The 17,786-nt window shown below is 33.3% G+C and overlaps 4 protein-coding genes and 1 long non-coding RNA gene across 5 annotated transcripts in view; 2 read left to right on the top strand and 3 right to left on the bottom strand.

The window, feature by feature from the left end:
• On the top strand, positions 8,382-9,197 carry LOC104749648 (cysteine-rich and transmembrane domain-containing protein A-like). Its single transcript, XM_019237966.1, has 3 exons — positions 8,382-8,521; positions 8,656-8,794; positions 8,952-9,197. The coding sequence occupies exons 1-3, from the start codon at positions 8,491-8,493 to the stop codon at positions 8,995-8,997; spliced, it is 216 nt and encodes a 71-aa protein (XP_019093511.1). The 5' UTR covers positions 8,382-8,490; the 3' UTR covers positions 8,998-9,197.
• Positions 11,195-11,917, top strand: LOC104749647. The gene is made up of 2 exons (XR_761455.2): positions 11,195-11,544; positions 11,677-11,917. It is a non-coding gene; the product is annotated as an uncharacterized LOC104749647 (long non-coding RNA).
• LOC104700237 (proteinaceous RNase P 1, chloroplastic/mitochondrial) lies at positions 12,297-15,058 on the bottom strand. The gene is made up of 7 exons (XM_010471323.2): positions 14,903-15,058; positions 13,385-14,577; positions 13,226-13,315; positions 12,948-13,129; positions 12,728-12,848; positions 12,578-12,649; positions 12,297-12,488 (listed from the first exon to the last, which is right to left on the bottom strand). The coding sequence occupies exons 2-7, from the start codon at positions 14,528-14,530 to the stop codon at positions 12,390-12,392; spliced, it is 1,710 nt and encodes a 569-aa protein (XP_010469625.1). The 5' UTR covers positions 14,531-14,577; positions 14,903-15,058; the 3' UTR covers positions 12,297-12,389.
• Positions 15,339-17,780, bottom strand: LOC104749645. The gene is made up of 3 exons (XM_019238275.1): positions 16,305-17,780; positions 16,017-16,127; positions 15,339-15,831 (listed from the first exon to the last, which is right to left on the bottom strand). Exons 1-3 carry the CDS (start codon positions 16,959-16,961, stop codon positions 15,661-15,663), a joined length of 939 nt encoding a protein of 312 aa, XP_019093820.1. The 5' UTR covers positions 16,962-17,780; the 3' UTR covers positions 15,339-15,660.
• LOC104753335 (WEB family protein At5g16730, chloroplastic) overlaps positions 17,107-17,786 on the bottom strand; it is a 9,667-nt gene continuing 8,987 nt past the window's right edge. Inside the window, exon 6 of the mRNA XM_019237679.1 lies at positions 17,107-17,166. Coding sequence (XP_019093224.1) covers positions 17,107-17,166 — 60 coding nt within the window. The remainder of the gene's footprint in view (positions 17,167-17,786) is intronic.

Here is a 17,786-nt window from a genome sequence, read left to right as displayed (position 1 = left end):
TCTCATTATCCATTTGCTAGCCTTTAGACTCGCTTACTTTATGATCTCTGTCTCTAAACATGATTTTGGAGGTTCAGATACTTTAATGACAGGGACTAGCTTTTAAGAAAATCGAATAAAGGGATTAAAGCTTAGTAATTTTTGTTTCGAAAATAAAAACTGGTCATCAAATCCAGGTGAAAAAGCTGGTTTAATTAGGGTTTCTTGTTTGAAAAAAAAAAAAAAACGGCTTTCTTTTGTCTCCTTAAAATTCGGCCTCCTAGACCTATCTCTTTCTCAATTCCCCAATAAGAAGAGTAGAAGTAGGAACCTGAATACTTATTACTTGTCATTTTAGAGACATTTTTTTTTTGTTTTAAATTATTTGTCATTCTCATTTAGGAATGTAACTTTTACAATAAAGTTCTAAATATAATTCTATTAAACTAACATTATAAATAAAATAAATTATTTCTGAAGTTAAACTTGTTAATTTACAAAGTTTTTTAATTTGCGTGAAATTCTCTAGAACCATAAGTAAATAAAACCGGAGGGAGTATTATATAAAACACATACCCTCTCATTTGTTTCCTTTCAATTCTCTTCGTTCCTTCCGCAGAAGGCCAACATTTTTACTCTCTAGATATTTGTTTTGTTTTTTTTTCTGTTCTATTTCTTTAAAAGATTTGATCACAATGGTGAAAAATTATGATCTCTGCACTTATGAGTAATATTTCGGAGGAGATGATGCGAGAAGCTGTCGGAGAGAGGATGAACGTGAACCATACTAGAGAATACACATACATGAAAATGCGATCGAGCTTCTTGAGGAAGGTGTGAGTGTGGATTTGGTGGATCCTAATCTGAAAAAACATGCCCTTGATTTGAGGAAGTGGAATATGAATGGAAACTGGTATTATTCCTTTGTAAAGCTTGGAACCATGTACTTGAGGCTAATAAGTCGTTCAAGGTAAAGGACGTCTATTCTCTCTGGTCTTTCCGATCTGGAAATGGAAAGCTCTGTTTTGCTCTCGTCCCTTCTGATCAGGAGACAAGTTCCAGCCACAGAGGCGGTTCTACTTCGGGAGAATCTAGCCGTGATGGCGCTTCTACTTCCGGGGCATCTGCTCAGATACCATTACCCGTTAATCGTCCTTCGCCTCCGGCCGGAAAGAGATTCTAGCCACTCCAGCCAAGGTCGTTCAGGAGAGAGCAGCTCTCGATCGTTATTCCTAATCGTACTCTGCTTATTGCTTAAGACACAAGTAAAAAGATTTTAGTTTTCAGGCAATTGTGCATATGCTATGCGGCATAGCCTTTTGTTTTTTTTTTTGTTTCCTTTCAGTGTAATGACATAGTGAGGTTTTGTCTCAGATGGTTTAGGATTCAAGCTTATGGAAATTAGAGGGAGGTATTGGTTTAGGATTTAGAAAGAATTTTAATGACTTTAAAAGTTAGGTAAAATATGTTGTTATTCAATCAAGACTTTTAAAAACTCTTTAAAAATTTGGTGTTATTGGTTGTGGATTTGTAAAAAGTTATCTAAAATCTTGATAAATCTAGTGTTATTGGATTAAGAGTTTTATAAAGTCATTAAAAGTTTTATGTTATTCAAGTAAAACAAAAGAATCTTGGATTGTTAATGAATTCAAATTTTATGTTATTGGTTTAGGATTTTATATCATTTCCTTCATAACAAAAGTCATGAAAACTCTTTCATCAAATAGAAAGATTTTACAAGATTTGAAAAAACATATCATCAAGATTTTAAAAAACTTTCTAAACAATCTCTTAGAATCCTTTATTTTTAACTTTCAATTTTATATGATTCTAACAATCAGCAAGAACATAAAGTCATTAAAATTCTTTCTAAATCCTAAACCAATACCTCCCCCTTAGTTTGGTCATTATTACTATCTTTGTTTTGATGATGTTTTAAATATGGCTTAATTAGTTTCCTTGCGCCAGTACGGGTCAAAACATGTTGACATTTTCAAGCTCTTAATCTTAAAAGAAGCATGCTACGTAGTTTGATATATACTTTCTCAAGTTTGTTGACCCAATATAAAGTTACTCACTAAAACACTATAAATAATCCCACACAAATTCTCCATTCTAATACAATCCGTCTTGAATGCCGCCGGACGTAGTGCTGTATTTTTGATGGCCTCTTTAGTTCTTCTGTCCATATCTAGAAACGGACTAATCACATGACCATTTCATCTCCAAACGTTGTTTGCAGAAAGGAAAACGGAGAAAAAAAAAACTAAAACACGTTGGCCAGTTTAGTTTCGATCAAACTATATATGACATCTATACTGCAATAGTTGTTGCCTCAAGATCATCTATGTAAAGAAGAAATTTAATCATCCAAGTGTTTGAAATAAAACGAGTATGGGATATGAACATTGGAGGGGTCTCTATGGTTACCAAATAGACAGACATGAGTAAATGGAGATCATATCATCATTCATTATCATATATACGGTTATATATGTGATCTTTAAAGGTTGTATGCAGATGAATTTGTTTATAGACGTAATGCTTTCAGATTTGACGTAAGCATACGCTTGTCTTGTGCATTGAGATTATCATTTAACCATGACTTTTGGGTAAATTGGGAAATAGACTTGGCTTTCTTAATACAATCTTTTGCGTTAGCGCGTTAGTTATATCATCTTCTTTTTATTTTTCTAGGTGCAATTATTACTTTTTGGGTACCTAAATTGTGTGATATCCACACAACGCAAATACGTGACGAACATAAATTGCATTAACTACATTTGTCGGTTCACCAAATAACCAAACTTCTCTAACGTTGATCCTCTTAACTTATCTGGAACACTAATTAAATCACAGCTTGCGATTACATTCTCTCACCTGATATGAAAACCAATACTTAATTTCCTTTATAAGAAAAAAAAATCCATGTGCCCTCTCGAAAATAAAGTTTTCGGATAGAATATTTATTAACGGAAAAGAAAATAGTAAGTTGTATAAATCTGAAAAGAAACTATTCTCAGAATAACAACATGTAGCTAGTATTCTTGTGACTTGTGAGGGTTAATTAGTTGTACTAATCTTCTTTTTCTTAACATGTAAATATTCCTATAGAGAAAGAACAAAACTTTTTTTTTGCTTTGAGAAAGAAAATAAACTATTTATTAAACAAGTAAAGGAATAAAGGCATGCTGAATTTATCATTAGTGTCGCATATTCTATGTAATTGAAAGCAATATTTTTATATAGAGATAACAAGATCAAAACACATATATATATATATATATGTGATCAAATTAATATATAGTTTCTTGAGTAATAAAACTTCTCCAATAGTAATGATCCTAAACTCCATATCTGGATTACCTATAGAGGCTTTTTTTTGTTCCTCCACTATTTAATAGGCCATTAATAAAAAAAGAGTTTATTAATCACAAAGAAGTGGAGCAAATTAAAATAGATCAAAACGAAAAGACCAACTTGCATTGTCTTGTTTTTATTTTGGCGCGAATGTTATAATTATTTGTTAAAGGAGCTGAGTCGAAATTATAGTAGCTAATCTTATTATATAAACCTTCGTTATGAAAGTTAGTAACTCACCAGATCGTGACACGTGTTAGTTTTAACAATTAAAGATCAAAGTTAAATAATTCACCAGATCGTGATACATATCAATTTTAGCGAATAAATATCAAAGTTAATAATTCATCAAATCGTGACATGTGTCAATTCTAATGATCAGAAATCACAGTTTTAAAGCTTGGTAAAAGGATGCGTAAGACAATTGTAATCTTATTATATATATATTTTTTAAAAATAACTAAAATAAATATATTGTGTGTCATCCATATCAAAGTTTCACTGTTACAAAAGATTCTCAACCACTAAATGGTAAAATAAATATACTATGTGTCATCTATATTTGGTCGTATAATTATACTATATAACTTAACACATTAAATTTTATGTCATTGTTTGCACAAAAAAATAAATAAATAAATTTTATGTCTCTATAGTTAGCCAATTTCGGATTCTGAGTACTGCAACAAGATTTGTGAAGGCACATGCGAAGAAAACGAAAAAAAACAAAAATCATGAAAAATCGATTGGCAGTCTTCGGAATAAAGCTTGAATTGAAGTCTGAACTAACTTTTTTATTATATTAAAAATCTTACTATATAAAATAGGGTTTTCAAATTAGCCATTAACATAATCATGACATGTGTCAAGTAGATTGATAAGATGTTGACACGTGTCAAAAAAATTATTTTTCAAAATAGATAATTAAGAAAATAAAATAAAATCTACATAAAATTTACATATTTATATCTAAAAAAAACTAAATTAAAACAGAAAATTAACAAAACTAATCTATTTTCCATTGTATGTTACTTATATTATACGTATTTTCTCAATAAGATTTTGACATATATAAACAAAAAAAAAGTAATTCACTAAGCATGTATAATATTAGCTTATTAATAAATAAATAGTGAATAACAAATTTAAAATGAATAACATAAGTTATGTCAAAAGAATTATTATTTTTGAAACATAATAGGACATCTAATTAAGAAAATAACATTATATCTACATAACATTACATATTTCTATCGAAAGCTTTGATCTTTGAGTTTTTTTTTCTTATATAATTTTGTCGATCTATTGCGTGGGTCTTTGATTCGTGCGGGTTTTTCAATGGAAGCTATCAGATGCAATAAATGAAATCGAAGTATATAAGCCCGCTAATTTAATCGAGAATGGAGAGACTGATGGAAGTTCCAAAAGTGATTCTATAGTTAGTAGCATTATAAGTTTGGAAGATAAGTCGGTGGTTGATGTTTTTGGTCAAAATTTAGAGTTGTATTTTCTGAATAATGTTGATGATTCTGGTATTGAAACAAGATCTGCTTGATCAAGTAATTGAGAAGCGGTTTCAAATTTGGGAAGTTGGAACGGTATACCATTAAAAAATTGGTTTCAAACTGGATTTATGTGGTTTTCTATCGAATTAGGTTTGCAAAACCGTTTAAACCAGATATATAGAGAAATATTTGAGAATTTTTGATTCGGGTAAAAATAAGTTGAGAATTTATGTTTCGAGAATATTTGAGGCAAGGTCATAGCTTTAAATTGTTTAAGTACAATTGAATATTTCTGAAAAGTAAATAGGTTGTTGATCCTTAACGTGATTATGACATATGTCATGTTTTGGATTGTATATAAAGTTTCTGTTTTGTATATATGAATTATCTAAGACTTATATATATCATCCTGATTATAATTTTCAAATTTTAATTTTTCTTATATTATATTAACTTTTTTTCAATTTTTCAACTTTTATTGGGTTAGTCAAAAAATCATTGTTATCGAGTAGATAATTTTCACCAATTTTTCATCTAAAATATCTTTGGAGTAAAAATAAACTTCATGGTTAAAGAAATTATGTCACAATTTTTTTTTTAGTAATTATAAGAACTATAATTATGCGAAAATGAAAGTAAGAAAACATAAAATTTGTTTAATATGTTTAGAAAACATTTTATAGGTCGTGATAAAGAGCATACTTTAACAATAAAATAATTTTGGGTGTAAGAACATATTTTTATGTGGTTACTTATTAAATGGTAAAACATAGAGTAAAATTATATGTGGTTAATTATTAAATGTTGCTTTGATGAATTTGTTGCATGTAAAATATTTTGTAAATAATTTGTGAAACGTTTTTGAAATTTGACAATAATAATATTTGTAATGATGAGTATCTGGCAAAAATTTTAGTGGGATATAATTTAGTTTTAGATTATTGTAATAATTGTTATAATATATTAAAAATATATAAATATAAATAAATGTATGAAGGTAAATACAAATATTTTCTCCAACTTAAATTATTTATATATTTACTTTAGGAAATAAAGTTTCTTTATATATTTTTAAAAAATTGTTTAAGGTTTAGGATTTATTTTTTTCAACTATTTTTAAACCCGCACATCGTGCGGGGCCTTATCTAGTATTAAAAAAAACTTTGTTAATCCCAAAAGAAAAAGGATTGTAAATATACCCTTCTATATAACCAAATAGATGATGACATATTTTTCACCAAACAAAATAGTTTCGACTAGATTTGTTTTTCTTGGTAAAATTTTTTCTTTGTTATTTATTAACCTTTTGTTTGACACATCATTGTTCTTGAACAAGTCTCAAAGAAATTTGTTTGTTGTCTAATCAAAGCAACTATATAAAAAGATTCATAGATATTACCAAGTGTTTTAGTCGTCGTTTCTTTACATTTCTCAATTTCATAATGCATACTATGCAATCTTTGACTTTGAAGTGTTACAAAGTTTCTTATGCATAGAAACTAAGGTTTTTCGGATTAACAAATTTCTCACGGTGTTATTATTAATTCTATTAATTTTCAGGATAGATAGCAAAAAAAAGATGAATACACGAAAATAAGATAAACAGAGATTATACAATAGAAAGCGTTCTTGTCAACGAACGATAGTACGTTTTACGAGAAAGTGGGAAGCAAGAAAAAAAAACAATAAGCTCATTGGAAAAAAAATTCTCAAAATAGAAAAAGGATTAAGAAAAATATACAGAAAATTATTAATTCTAAAAAATGTAAATACTTACTTCAATATAAAAACAGATCGTCTCATATTATTCATCTAACAAAATAATTTATTCAAAAATATTGCTTTCAACTTTGTTCTATTGGTGAAACTTTTTTTTTAATGGGAAGACATATTTTCCTTATTTTTTAAAACCAAAATATACTCATACTTTTTACTTTTTCAGTTTGGAATAGTTAAGATTAATATGTTGACAAAAAAAAATAGAAGATTAATATATGCATCTTCTTTTTCTAATACTGTATTTTACAATTTATTGTAGTAGTTTAAGATTGTTTTATTTAATTTATATTTTCATCTTTGAATTATTTGAGATTCATATCTTACCGTGCTTATAAATTTCTATTATTTCTTTAATTATGTCCAATTATTTTCTTCTAATTTCTCAACTTTGATTGGTTAATCATAAACCTTTTTTTTTTCAAACATAATTGTTAACCATTTTTTCAATCTCAAAAGGAGATAAAGAGAAAACGTTCATCAACCTAATGGTTGGATAAAATATATAATCAAACACAAGCCTACAACAAACATAGATTGATTGGAAAAACATAAATCGTTGTTGATAGATCCATAAAAGCTTGGAGACATAGGCTACATCATGGTGTGTCAAAGAAACTTCCATGAATACGTTGAGAAATTAAACATTAGTTACTATCAAAAGATTTTGTGACGTTGGAAAATAGTCTTTAGTTTCATTGGTTGTTGGAGCAAGCCACTTTGAGATAGCTAAAATACGTAAACATGTTCTCTTCACACAGGAGGAGGATAGAGCCGAACTTCTCTCTATGGTGGAGGAGGTTGTACGCAAGGTTATCTCCCCAAGGGAGGAAAGTGGGGGAGGTTGGACGCAAATTTATCTCCCCAAGGGAGGAAGGTGGGGGAGGTTGATTTCCCCAAGGGAAGAAGGTGGGGGAGGTTGGACACAAGGTTATCTCCCCAAAAGAGAAAGGTGGGGGAGGTTGGACGCAAGGTTATCTCTCCAAGGGAGGAAGGCGGAGCGTTAGTCATACACTATTGTGATATAATTTATTTTTTATTTAAAATGTTTTTTGAACCAACAATTTTAGTGATTAAAGAAACTATGCAAAAGTGAAAATAAATAGACATATAATAGTTGACTTAATTTGTTCATATAAACATTTTCTAGATGGTATAGTTAATAATATATTTGTAACATATAGTATACTTATGATATATGGAAAAGAAGCTTGCGTTCAATAAACATTACGGCCAAAATCTGAAGCTACCGCGAAACCATCCAAATTTTGACACGTGAATATCCACTACTAAACTTTTCTTTTTTGTTTTAACAATTATGCTGTCTTCATCACTTCCAACAAAACATTCTTCGGGAAAAACCAACTCAAAATCTAATTTTACAATTTTTTTTTTCATCACCAATTTTACAATTTTCATATCGTTGTGTGTTATATTATTTTTTTACAATAAGATATAATACTTTTAAATAAAAAAATATTCAGTTTTCTAAAATATTAAAATTAATATTATTATTCCTTGCATGGGTAGGTAAAATGATATCGTTATTCTTAAAATTATTTAATGTTGATTTACATTAACTTTTTTTTTTAAAAAGGATGCTTCGTAGCCGTTTTCGTGCATCATCGTTGATTCGTTGGGGTTGGAAGGAGACTTAGCAACCAAACTAATGCTTTCTGACGGTCCTCTCACGCGGTTCTAACAAACCGACCTTCTTAATCATATCTCTCCTTACCTATATATATATACACATGACTATATCTTCATTTACAAATATCATTCGATTCATATCATTTTCATACATATAGCTCTTTACATACGATTGTCCTCTACCGCCTTTTCAAAGAGATTCTATACAATTTGTTCGAAGATGAGCCAATACAGCCAAAACCAATCAGCAGGTTGGTTTATACGTCTTCTTTATAAATTAAGAATCATGTGTTATCAATCTCGCCGTAACCATTTATAAGTTTTACAGTTTTATGGTATAAAACTAATGTGAAATAATCTGTAATTCTGTATATGTAAATTATAGGAGCTTATCCTACGCCGCCAGTGTCTACCGGTCCCTACGTGGCACCGCCACCTCTCGGTTACCCTACAAACAATACGAGTTATGTAACGGCGGCTCCGGTCGAGACAAAGTCCAAGGGTGATGGATTCTTTAAAGGCTGGTTAGTCTCTGATCTCTCTCTCTCTCCTTTGAAAAACTTTAATTTTTTTTTTCAGTAACTGGCCCCGCTCGTTTGGTTAAATAACGAACCGGATCGGTTATTTTGTTTTGAGACTTAAAAATATTGAGAAATAATTTGTGTTCTTCTAATAATGTAGTCTTGCGGCCATGTGTTGCTGTTGTGTCCTCGACGCCTGCTTCTGAGCTCGGAGGGATTCGACGATTTCTTTGATATTCGTGCAAATTAATTTATCATTGTATTTTGCTTAACTCAAATTATATATTTGGGATTTATTTAGTTTATCAAATTTGGACTTCATATTTGTTGATTCAATTCTATATTACTCCTTGGTTTGTAATTGCGGAATTTCTTATCTTAATATATCAGTTATTTTTTCTTCACAGTTATTACATCATATCATCCATATATAAACCATATGTTAGATTGACTTTATTACTGGTTAATTAGTCAACCTGGACTAGATATCAATATAATAAAACCATATATATATTAAAGTTTGATCTTTAAATTAACTCAAGTTAATTTTACAATAAAGTTTAAATTAACCTGAGTTGGTATATATTTGATGAAGTAAAATTGTAAAATTAACTTTAAATTAACCTGGAGTACATTTGATCTTTAAAAACGGGTTGACCCGTTATCATATACATGCAAAAAGATGCTTACGAAGATACGTACGCTCAAATTGACACGTGAACAATAATTAATGTAGTCTTCAATCTTCATCATCACTTTCGACAAAAACCAACTCAAGTTAATTTTACAATTTTACTTCATCACTTTGAACATGTTTACTATTTCTCCTTATTAATAAGATATTTTTTTTAAAAATAACATGTAGAAAAATATATTCAGTACGAAATACTATACAACTTTCGATATCACTAATTAAGATATAAAACATATTTTCATTTCTTTGTTGGGTTTTTGAAATACTATACAACTTTCGATATCACCAATCTCACACTAAATTCCAAACACAATAAAATCTGTGTTAAACGGCGTAGAGTTGTGTTTTTGAAGGCCCTTTAGATCATCGGCCACATTTATGAAGAGCCAATCCCGTGAGTCCATGACCATTTCATATTCAAATTTTCGTTTTGGCAGAGAATAAATTTTGTATCCACCCATGCAAAACTGTCAACTGCGTCAAGTCAAAGTAATTTTGCAATCATCACCGCAAGAGCTTGCGCGGTACCTCATGTTTTATTCTGCGGGTCATCAAATCATCACGTCCGTACGTACGGTTTGTGCGATCTTTGAATATTGTTTCCCTGAATAAATTAGACGTTATGTTTTCAGATTTGACGTAATTGAATATGGTCAAACTTGTGCACGAGAATGTGTCGTATATTTTTATTATTTTGGATAAAATTTTGGAATGCTGTATGTCATATTGACTTTTAGCTTTCTTAATATAACTTGGCTTACATTAATTTTGCTCTTCCACTTGGGGAGAAATGCATACCGCGTTATACATGATTACTTTCTTAATTATATTACTTTTTGGGTAAAATTTAACTGATATATCGCAACGTGAATACAACCGTCACGAATATAAATTGAGGAACAATGGTTGTTCACCGAAACAACCAAACTTCCATAACGTTAACGTAGCTCCTTTAAATTGTCTGGAATTAGATTTATACATTCAAATAAATTAAATTACAATTTGCGTTTACATTCTCACATACCTAAAATTTGAAACCAACAATTATTCTTCATCATATGAAAATTTTCATGTGTTCTCTTGAAAATTAAGTCTCTCTTTTACTTAACATGTAAATATTCCCATAGAGAAATATGTAAATATTCCCATAGAGAAAGAAGTACACTTTTTGCTTTGAGAAAGAAAATATTTTTATAATTTTATTAATCAAGAAAGGAATACAGCTATGCTGAATTATATTCTCTTTTTTTTTTTTTTTTTTTTTTTTTTTTTTTTTTTTTTTTTTTTTTTTTTGGCAATTTCATAGATAAGATCACAATGACTAATTGAGTAAATAGTAATTTTCTAATTACTCAATTGGAAATAGTAATGACAAATATAAATGATAAAGATTGAATCACATGATTTAAGGGATTGAATATCAAAGTAATTAAAGTATGGTTTATTCATTCCTTAATATATACAAAGTTATCTAAAAGCTTATACTTTTGATATATAAATAACCCAAAAATAGAAAGCACGAAATTAATTGTATGAGACACATGTCGATATCATCATAGCCAATTAAAAAGAATCAACATGCCTTTTTTGTTATTCTTCAAGAGAAAAAAAATCAACACATTTATTACTTTAATTTTTATTAGAAACAAAAAAGGGAGCTTCCTCGTTTCCGTGCGTCATCTTTTGAAAATCTATATATTAATGGAGACTTAGCAATGAATATGATCTGACCACCTCACGCGGTTCTACTAAACCGACCTTCTTTTTTCTTATATATTACGCATGTCTACATATCTTCATTACAAATATCATTGTATTCATATTACATCCATACACCTCTCATCTGTACGTAATATTTTCCTCTAACTTATCAAAGAGAAGTCCTAATCTGTTCGAAGATGAGCCAAAACCAATATGCAGGAGCTTACCCTTCACCACCAGTGTCTACCGGCCCTTACGTGGCACCGCCACCACTCGGTTACCCAACCAACGACACCAGTTATGCAACGGCCGCTCCGGTTGAGACTAAGTCCAAGGGTGATGGATTCTTGAAAGGCTGGTTAGTCTTTCTATTTATTTTATTTTCCTATTATAACCGGACACGTCGCACGTGTGTTTAACAGTCAAACCGGATGGGTTCTTGTGTGTTGTAATATTGTTTAATCTTTTTTTTGCATTCTTTTGAATGCAGTTTTGCGGCCATGTGTTGTTGTTGTGTCCTCGACGTATGCTGCTGAAGACTTGGATGTTTTTATTTGATTATCATAGTTTTTTTTTTTTGTTCAACAATTTGATTATCATAGTATTCTGCTTTTTATATAATTGGATTTGATTAGCTTATGACATTTGGTACTTCTATTTGTTAATTCGTTTCTATTATCGCTCTATATTTGTGTAATTTCACCATCTTATTTACAAATCGTTTTCCTGCTCTTAGCCTCGGCATAATTTAGATAATCAAATATTGATTTTTGCAAATCTGAACCTGAAATATCCAAATTGATAATATAATACTATTAAGCAAAGATTATAAACAATTCAAACTATAAGACTGCTAAGAAATCGCGCGTGCAATGTTTCGTCAAGGTCGTTAATTACCAGCACGTGATGCCTACGCGCTACACCTTGGATTTGGATCTTAAGGACGTCGTCTCCGGCGAAGCGTTCTCGTCCAAGGATAAGAAAGTGACGGCTCCCAAGGAAGCGAAGACGAGGTTTGAAGTGGGAAGAACAGATGGTTCTTCTCCAAGCTTAGGTTTTGAAATTCTTATTAAAGTTTTAATCTTTTGTTCAATTGTTTTGATGATTAAAGATTCAATTTTGAGACATCTTTTGGTTTTAAAAATACAAATTTACTTAGAAATCAAGAATCAATGTAAAATGATACAACAAGAATCAAAAATTTCAAGGGGTTTTGGATCGTTTTGCGCATAACCATTGCCTTGATGTTTGGAGATCATCTTCCACGCTCATTGGGACATGCCATGTTCCATCTTCAGACTCCTGCATTACCAAACATCAATCATCATCATTATTGCAAAAACGGAGATGAAAGCTTTGAGATAGAAATAGAAAATGTGAGTGTTGTTGACCTGTGTAACGATGGAGTATGGAGGTGGCATGTGTAGTGTGAGTCCATTTTCTCTTGAGACAGAGATCCGAACCTGCAACATTGAATATTCCAATACAATCAAAGTCTATATATATACACTGAGTAATCCAACATTGGATTATATTTATACCTGATGCTTCTCTTTCCACCTTGGGAAGAAACTATTTCCAAGTAGTTGGAAGAGATGGTCTCTCATCTCGTCGTTTGTCACCAATAAACACTTGCAAGTTACAGCTGCGTAAAGCCAATACCTGAAACAATTGATTTCAGATTAGAAATGATTTTTGTCTTTTTGGATCATTCATGGTCAATGCAATCCACAGAGTAAGAAAAGATGTAAATGAATATACCAATCATCGTTTGAGCCAGGAGGAGTAGCATAGAGAGCACCAGCGTTTTTCCATTTCTCTAGCAAGGCTCTGTTTTTAGGATAAGTAGCTGGACCTCCATTTACACGACTCTTGTGCAGGATCACAAGTGGTAATCTTTTCGACGGACTTATTTGTTGACATCTCTGGACAGTATTGTTAAGCTACAGGCGAGAGATAAGAGTCACATTAGTTATAAAGTAATCAAGCAATGATCTTGAGATTGGCACTAGAATGACAAAAGAGTAGCTAAAAATCACCTGGAAGAAGCTGAAACTGCGCTGGTTGACTAAGCCCATGTTGGCTCCGTCAATAACTGCATCAAACGGTCCATGTCTTTCCAGCCATTCCTGCGAACAAAAAACAAACCTTTTTCAGCTTTGCTCCTAGACAGTTTCACCACAATCCATTTTTGTTACCTGAAACTGATTAAAATTAGCTCTGACTTCTCTTTCACAGGCTAATCGGGTCAATGATGCAGCGAAGGTTTCTGTCTCAACCGGATTGATATCAATACAAACAAGCTTCTCTTTGCAGCATTTACACACACCATTCTCATCCATCTCTGTTCTTTCAACATTCCACTTGCCAGTCCCAAGCCATCCCTGTCCATGCCACCCACCACCACCACTCACAACCGCATCCCTTATTTTCTTCACATCCCATTTCTTAACTCCAACTTCTGCAGCGGCTTCAGATTTAAACCACTCTTCAATCGTATCAAAAGTCGATTTCGAAACCTGTCTCACCAATTCTCTCAACCGCTGCAACGTCTCATAGACCTTGTCTGCGTTTTTCGTATCCATACTAACTTTCAAAAGAGCAGCAAGCTCAGGTTCCTCAGGGACAACCTCTGATTCAATCATATGTGCATCGACTTCATAAGCTTTGTCTGCATTACCCTTCCTACAGAAACCAAAAAGGGCTGGTCCATAGGATCTCAGCCGTGGTTGAATACCAAAGGCTTTCATCTGTATCACCATATCGAAAGCCATTTCCGGGTCATCCTTTGCAACGGCAAGTCTAGCACCATTTGTGAAAGTTGCTTCATTGGGAACAACTTTGTCAACAATCATCTGCTTAAATATATCAAAACCCCTACTAAGCCCTGGATTAGGAGAAGAATCTGTTTCTGCCTCAGCCAACGAGCAAACATAGAGCAACACATTATAATGGTACTGGCTGAGCTGCACGCCATTGCGCCTCGCCTCATCGTACAAGCGAAGAGCTTCCAAGACATCACCTTTCCTAGAGCACATATCTAGCTTTTGTTTCAACACTGCCTCAGGAGACTGCTGAATAGCTTTCTTCTTCGCTTTCCTCGATAAGTTTCCAGAAGGAGAAGCTGCTGATTGTTTAGCAGTAGCGAGGGGGAGTGTGCATAGATGTCTGCTACGCTCAACAAGATTAAAAAGTTGTCTATCACGGGTACCTTTGACAAGTAAGGAAGTATGGTACCAACGAAATGAAGAAAAACTAGGATGGTGGAGATGAACAGATGGGACTTTGAGCATCATTGAAAATAAAGGACAACACGCCCGAGAAAAACAAGTTACACGCAGCATAACTCTGCTCTGAAGCTGTTGTAGAATTAGTTTTTAGTCCAATTCATCTGCAAGAGAGACGGTACAAAACTGAGCTGTCTTCTTAACTTAGTCTAAGCATCTAAAAGCTATATACATTATCGAGAAAAAGCAATAAACTCTTACTCAATCTTTAAAAACAACCAGTAACAGAAAATAAAAAAAAAATAAAAAAAAAATCTTTGGTCCGAAACCTATTCCAAGAACAAAACTTTAGTCAAGAATTATTTAAGAATGTGAATTTTTCAGTCTACAAAGGAGTGGAAATGTGGATAAACATCGAAATTGTTCATTGGGTAATATCGTCGAACAGGTTGGACGCAACACATAAATTTTTTGAGAAAAAGAACTTACTTTGCGCCAGAGAGAAACTTTCTTTCTGGTGGGAAAATTGGAAAGGATAAAAAGACGACTTTGGTCGACACAGCTCCTCTCCTTCAGGATTCACCATGGATTATCTCCAAGGTTAATAGATTGAGATATACGAGAGTCTCTGCCCATGGATAGATTTTGGATGCTACTTTCTAACGACGTCGTTTAGCTACTCATTTTAGTTTATTTCTAGTTTTCTACCCTGTGAAGCCCAGGAACGGCCTAAATAATTTACACTAGGGCTTCAAACGAAGAAAACGCTAGGGTTTTAAAAAATTGGGGTTTTGTTTTGGGTTACAGACAGACATACTGGTCTATATAAAAACCCAGACCGGGTCATGGTTCAAGCGGTCTAGTCTTGTGATTTACAACATTGGTTAGCATAAAACATCCACGTCTAAAGATTGGTACCAAAATACACAAGAAATCAAACTTTCCATATGAACATGTTTAAGTGTAGTTTCAAGTAACCGAATACACCAAGAGTATATGACAATGGAACAAATGTGTATAGCTAGTATCTATACAAGCACGAAACAGTGTGTATATGACAAGGGGACAAATGTGTATAGCTAGTATCTATACAAGTACGAAACAGTGTGAGTCATGTTGTTTATCTACAGAAAACCTATGTGATGAATACGCAGAGCATGAGATATACTCCTTCAACTAATGGTGATGAATGAGATAGATCAAAGAATGTGAATGTCAACAACTGCAAAAAGTAGCAGTCACCATTTCTACAAGAGCTTGTAGTAGCAGTCACGGCCTGAGAAGAGAGTTCGGTAGTTTCTTCCACATGGACAGTTGATCTCAACCACAAAGGCCTCGCCGACTCTATCCACCTTCACACCTTCTTTACCCTCTTTCTGTTGCTCCTCTTGTACTACTACCTCATCTTCTACCTGGCACTGTAACAAACATTTATTGTGCTCAAAAACAGGGCTTTTCATTCAGAGACTATTAAGAGACAAGTGAGCAACTCAATAAAGGACATTTGTTTGATCAATCAATATGATTCCACCAAATGCATTTCATCAGATACATTCCATTGAGTCTCTCCATGAGATTATATATGTGTTCAGAAGATTTGAACCTTAGGACTGTCGTCTTGTTTCCCAGAGGAGACTGCTGCTTCACCGTACTTAAGGAGCTTGTTACACCATTGATCCAATTCACGAACTCCATCCTTGATAACATACAGCATCTGCCCATTATCACCATCTTGAGTTAAAGCTACCACACCACATTTCTACTTCGCAAGACACCAGTCATGTATACTGATAACAACAAGAAGCTAAAACTTGGTTCTCGAGTCTCGCAGAACTCTCAAACGAATCAGATAACAGAACAATAGGTAAAAGACTAAAGGAATCTTTCTAACCTTATTGGCTTCAGAGCTCTCTGGATTCGCGAAATCACCTTCACGAATTGCATTGGAGCGAGAAGATCGGAGAAGAGACTTGGAAGAGGAAGGTGCGGGAGAAACATCGGAGACGGACCTTCTGAACATCGGTGGACGCGGCGGGAGAGAAGAAGGGACATTACCAGAAGGCGGCGATGTTTCTTGAGCGACGCCGTTTCGTGAATTACCCGACCCGAGCATAGATCCAGCAAATGTATCCGATAAAGATCGCTTGTAAATAGGCGAACGGATTCGATTCGGGTTGAGAACAACCACCGGAAGCGGAATCTTAGAATATCCCATGAGATTCGCGTCTTCTTCTACTTCTTGCTCTTCCTCCTCAGGCCGTTGAAGAAACAGCTTCTTGCGTCTCGGCTCTTCAGCATCCTTCGATTCCGGCGATGGACGTTTCACGGGGCTGGTTATTCCGGCGGTCGAAGAAGAGCCGAAAGATCCGTATGATCGAAACTGCGGAGGAGACGAGTTCGCACGGCGGCGATCGGAGGAGTTCCCGAAGCTGTTGAGACGGAGGAGTGAGAGATCAATGTCATCTTCTTCGGGATCGTACGTGTAATCCGTTTCTTGGGAGTTATCGATTAGGGTTTCTAGGGTTTCCGCCATGTTTAGCGTCGTCATCTTGGTTTCTCAGTACTGTATGTGTTAAAAAGCTCAATGCGAAATTTGGTGAAAGAGACGACGAACACTGGAGTTGGTTTATATAAGCGTTGACTCAACCGGGTCTATTGTAAACCGAACCGGTTTAGTTGGATAAAATTATCAATCACCTTTCATTTTTAATTGAATACAATAGCTGGACAATTGCTTGACCTACAAGCAAGGCCTGGTACAAACAAAATCCCCAGACCCATAAAAAAACAAAAAACCAACCACAAGCAAATATAAGCAGAGAGAGAAGAGAAGCATATAATATTATCTACGCATAACTTCACTAGTTCTGCTATCAAAATTCAAAAACCCCCAAAAAAAAACCAAATGAAGAAGGAGAGATCTTCACTTCAAATATGAACATCACGCCCACACTGAGAAGACGAGAGAGACTAGTACTTTTTCCCAAGGAGTATACCAATGATAACAGAAACTAGAGCCACTCCAGTCATGATCTTCACTGACATGAGATGCGACGTTGAGGCTGTTTGAGTAGCAGTAGTAACGTTTCTCGAAGAAGAAGAAGAAGAAGGAGATGCATCTGACTTCTTCTTGCTCTGTCGTTTTGTTGGAGAAGAAAAGGATAAGTCAATGTCTCTAGATTTAACACCTACATCCATTGCCTCCGTTTCCTGCAAGTTTGGTTTTTGATTATAAGCAGTATGCTTTGAGGATTTGAAAACCGGGTAGTTTTACTATAATGCAATATTTCTTTCCTAAATACACGGATCTTATATCAATTTCCCTTTAGACGTTATAACATATGCATTGCGTGTATCTATGTTATCAGTCAAA

Source organism: Camelina sativa, chromosome 16, assembly GCF_000633955.1.
Source record: "Camelina sativa cultivar DH55 chromosome 16, Cs, whole genome shotgun sequence".
NCBI classification, from domain to species: domain Eukaryota; kingdom Viridiplantae; phylum Streptophyta; class Magnoliopsida; order Brassicales; family Brassicaceae; genus Camelina; species Camelina sativa.
Note: the sequence above shows the minus strand (reverse complement) of the source record. Positions and strands in the feature narration are given on the sequence as shown.

What these genes read in the sequence shown, in the direction of transcription:
- LOC104749648 (XM_019237966.1), top strand. Translation starts at nt 8,491, where the DNA reads ATGAGCCAATACAGCCAAAACCAATCAGCAG. An exon ending in CAGCCAAAACCAATCAGCAG is followed by an intron (nt 8,522 to 8,655) that starts GTTGGTTTATAC and finishes TGTAAATTATAG; the next exon opens with GAGCTTATCCTACGCCGCCA. An exon ending in GATGGATTCTTTAAAGGCTG is followed by an intron (nt 8,795 to 8,951) that starts GTTAGTCTCTGA and finishes CTAATAATGTAG; the next exon opens with TCTTGCGGCCATGTGTTGCT.
- LOC104700237 (XM_010471323.2), bottom strand. Translation starts at nt 14,530, where the DNA reads ATGCTGCGTGTAACTTGTTTTTCTCGGGCGTGTTGTCCTTTATTTTCA. An exon ending in CTAATTTTAATCAGTTTCAG is followed by an intron (nt 13,316 to 13,384) that starts GTAACAAAAATG and finishes TTTTGTTCGCAG; the next exon opens with GAATGGCTGGAAAGACATGG. An exon ending in CATACTCCATCGTTACACAG is followed by an intron (nt 12,489 to 12,577) that starts GTCAACAACACT and finishes TTGGTAATGCAG; the next exon opens with GAGTCTGAAGATGGAACATG.
- LOC104749645 (XM_019238275.1), bottom strand. Translation starts at nt 16,961, where the DNA reads ATGACGACGCTAAACATGGCGGAAACCCTAGAAACCCTAATCGATAAC. An exon ending in AGAGCTCTGAAGCCAATAAG is followed by an intron (nt 16,128 to 16,304) that starts GTTAGAAAGATT and finishes GATAATGGGCAG; the next exon opens with ATGCTGTATGTTATCAAGGA. An exon ending in AACAAGACGACAGTCCTAAG is followed by an intron (nt 15,832 to 16,016) that starts GTTCAAATCTTC and finishes TGTTTGTTACAG; the next exon opens with TGCCAGGTAGAAGATGAGGT.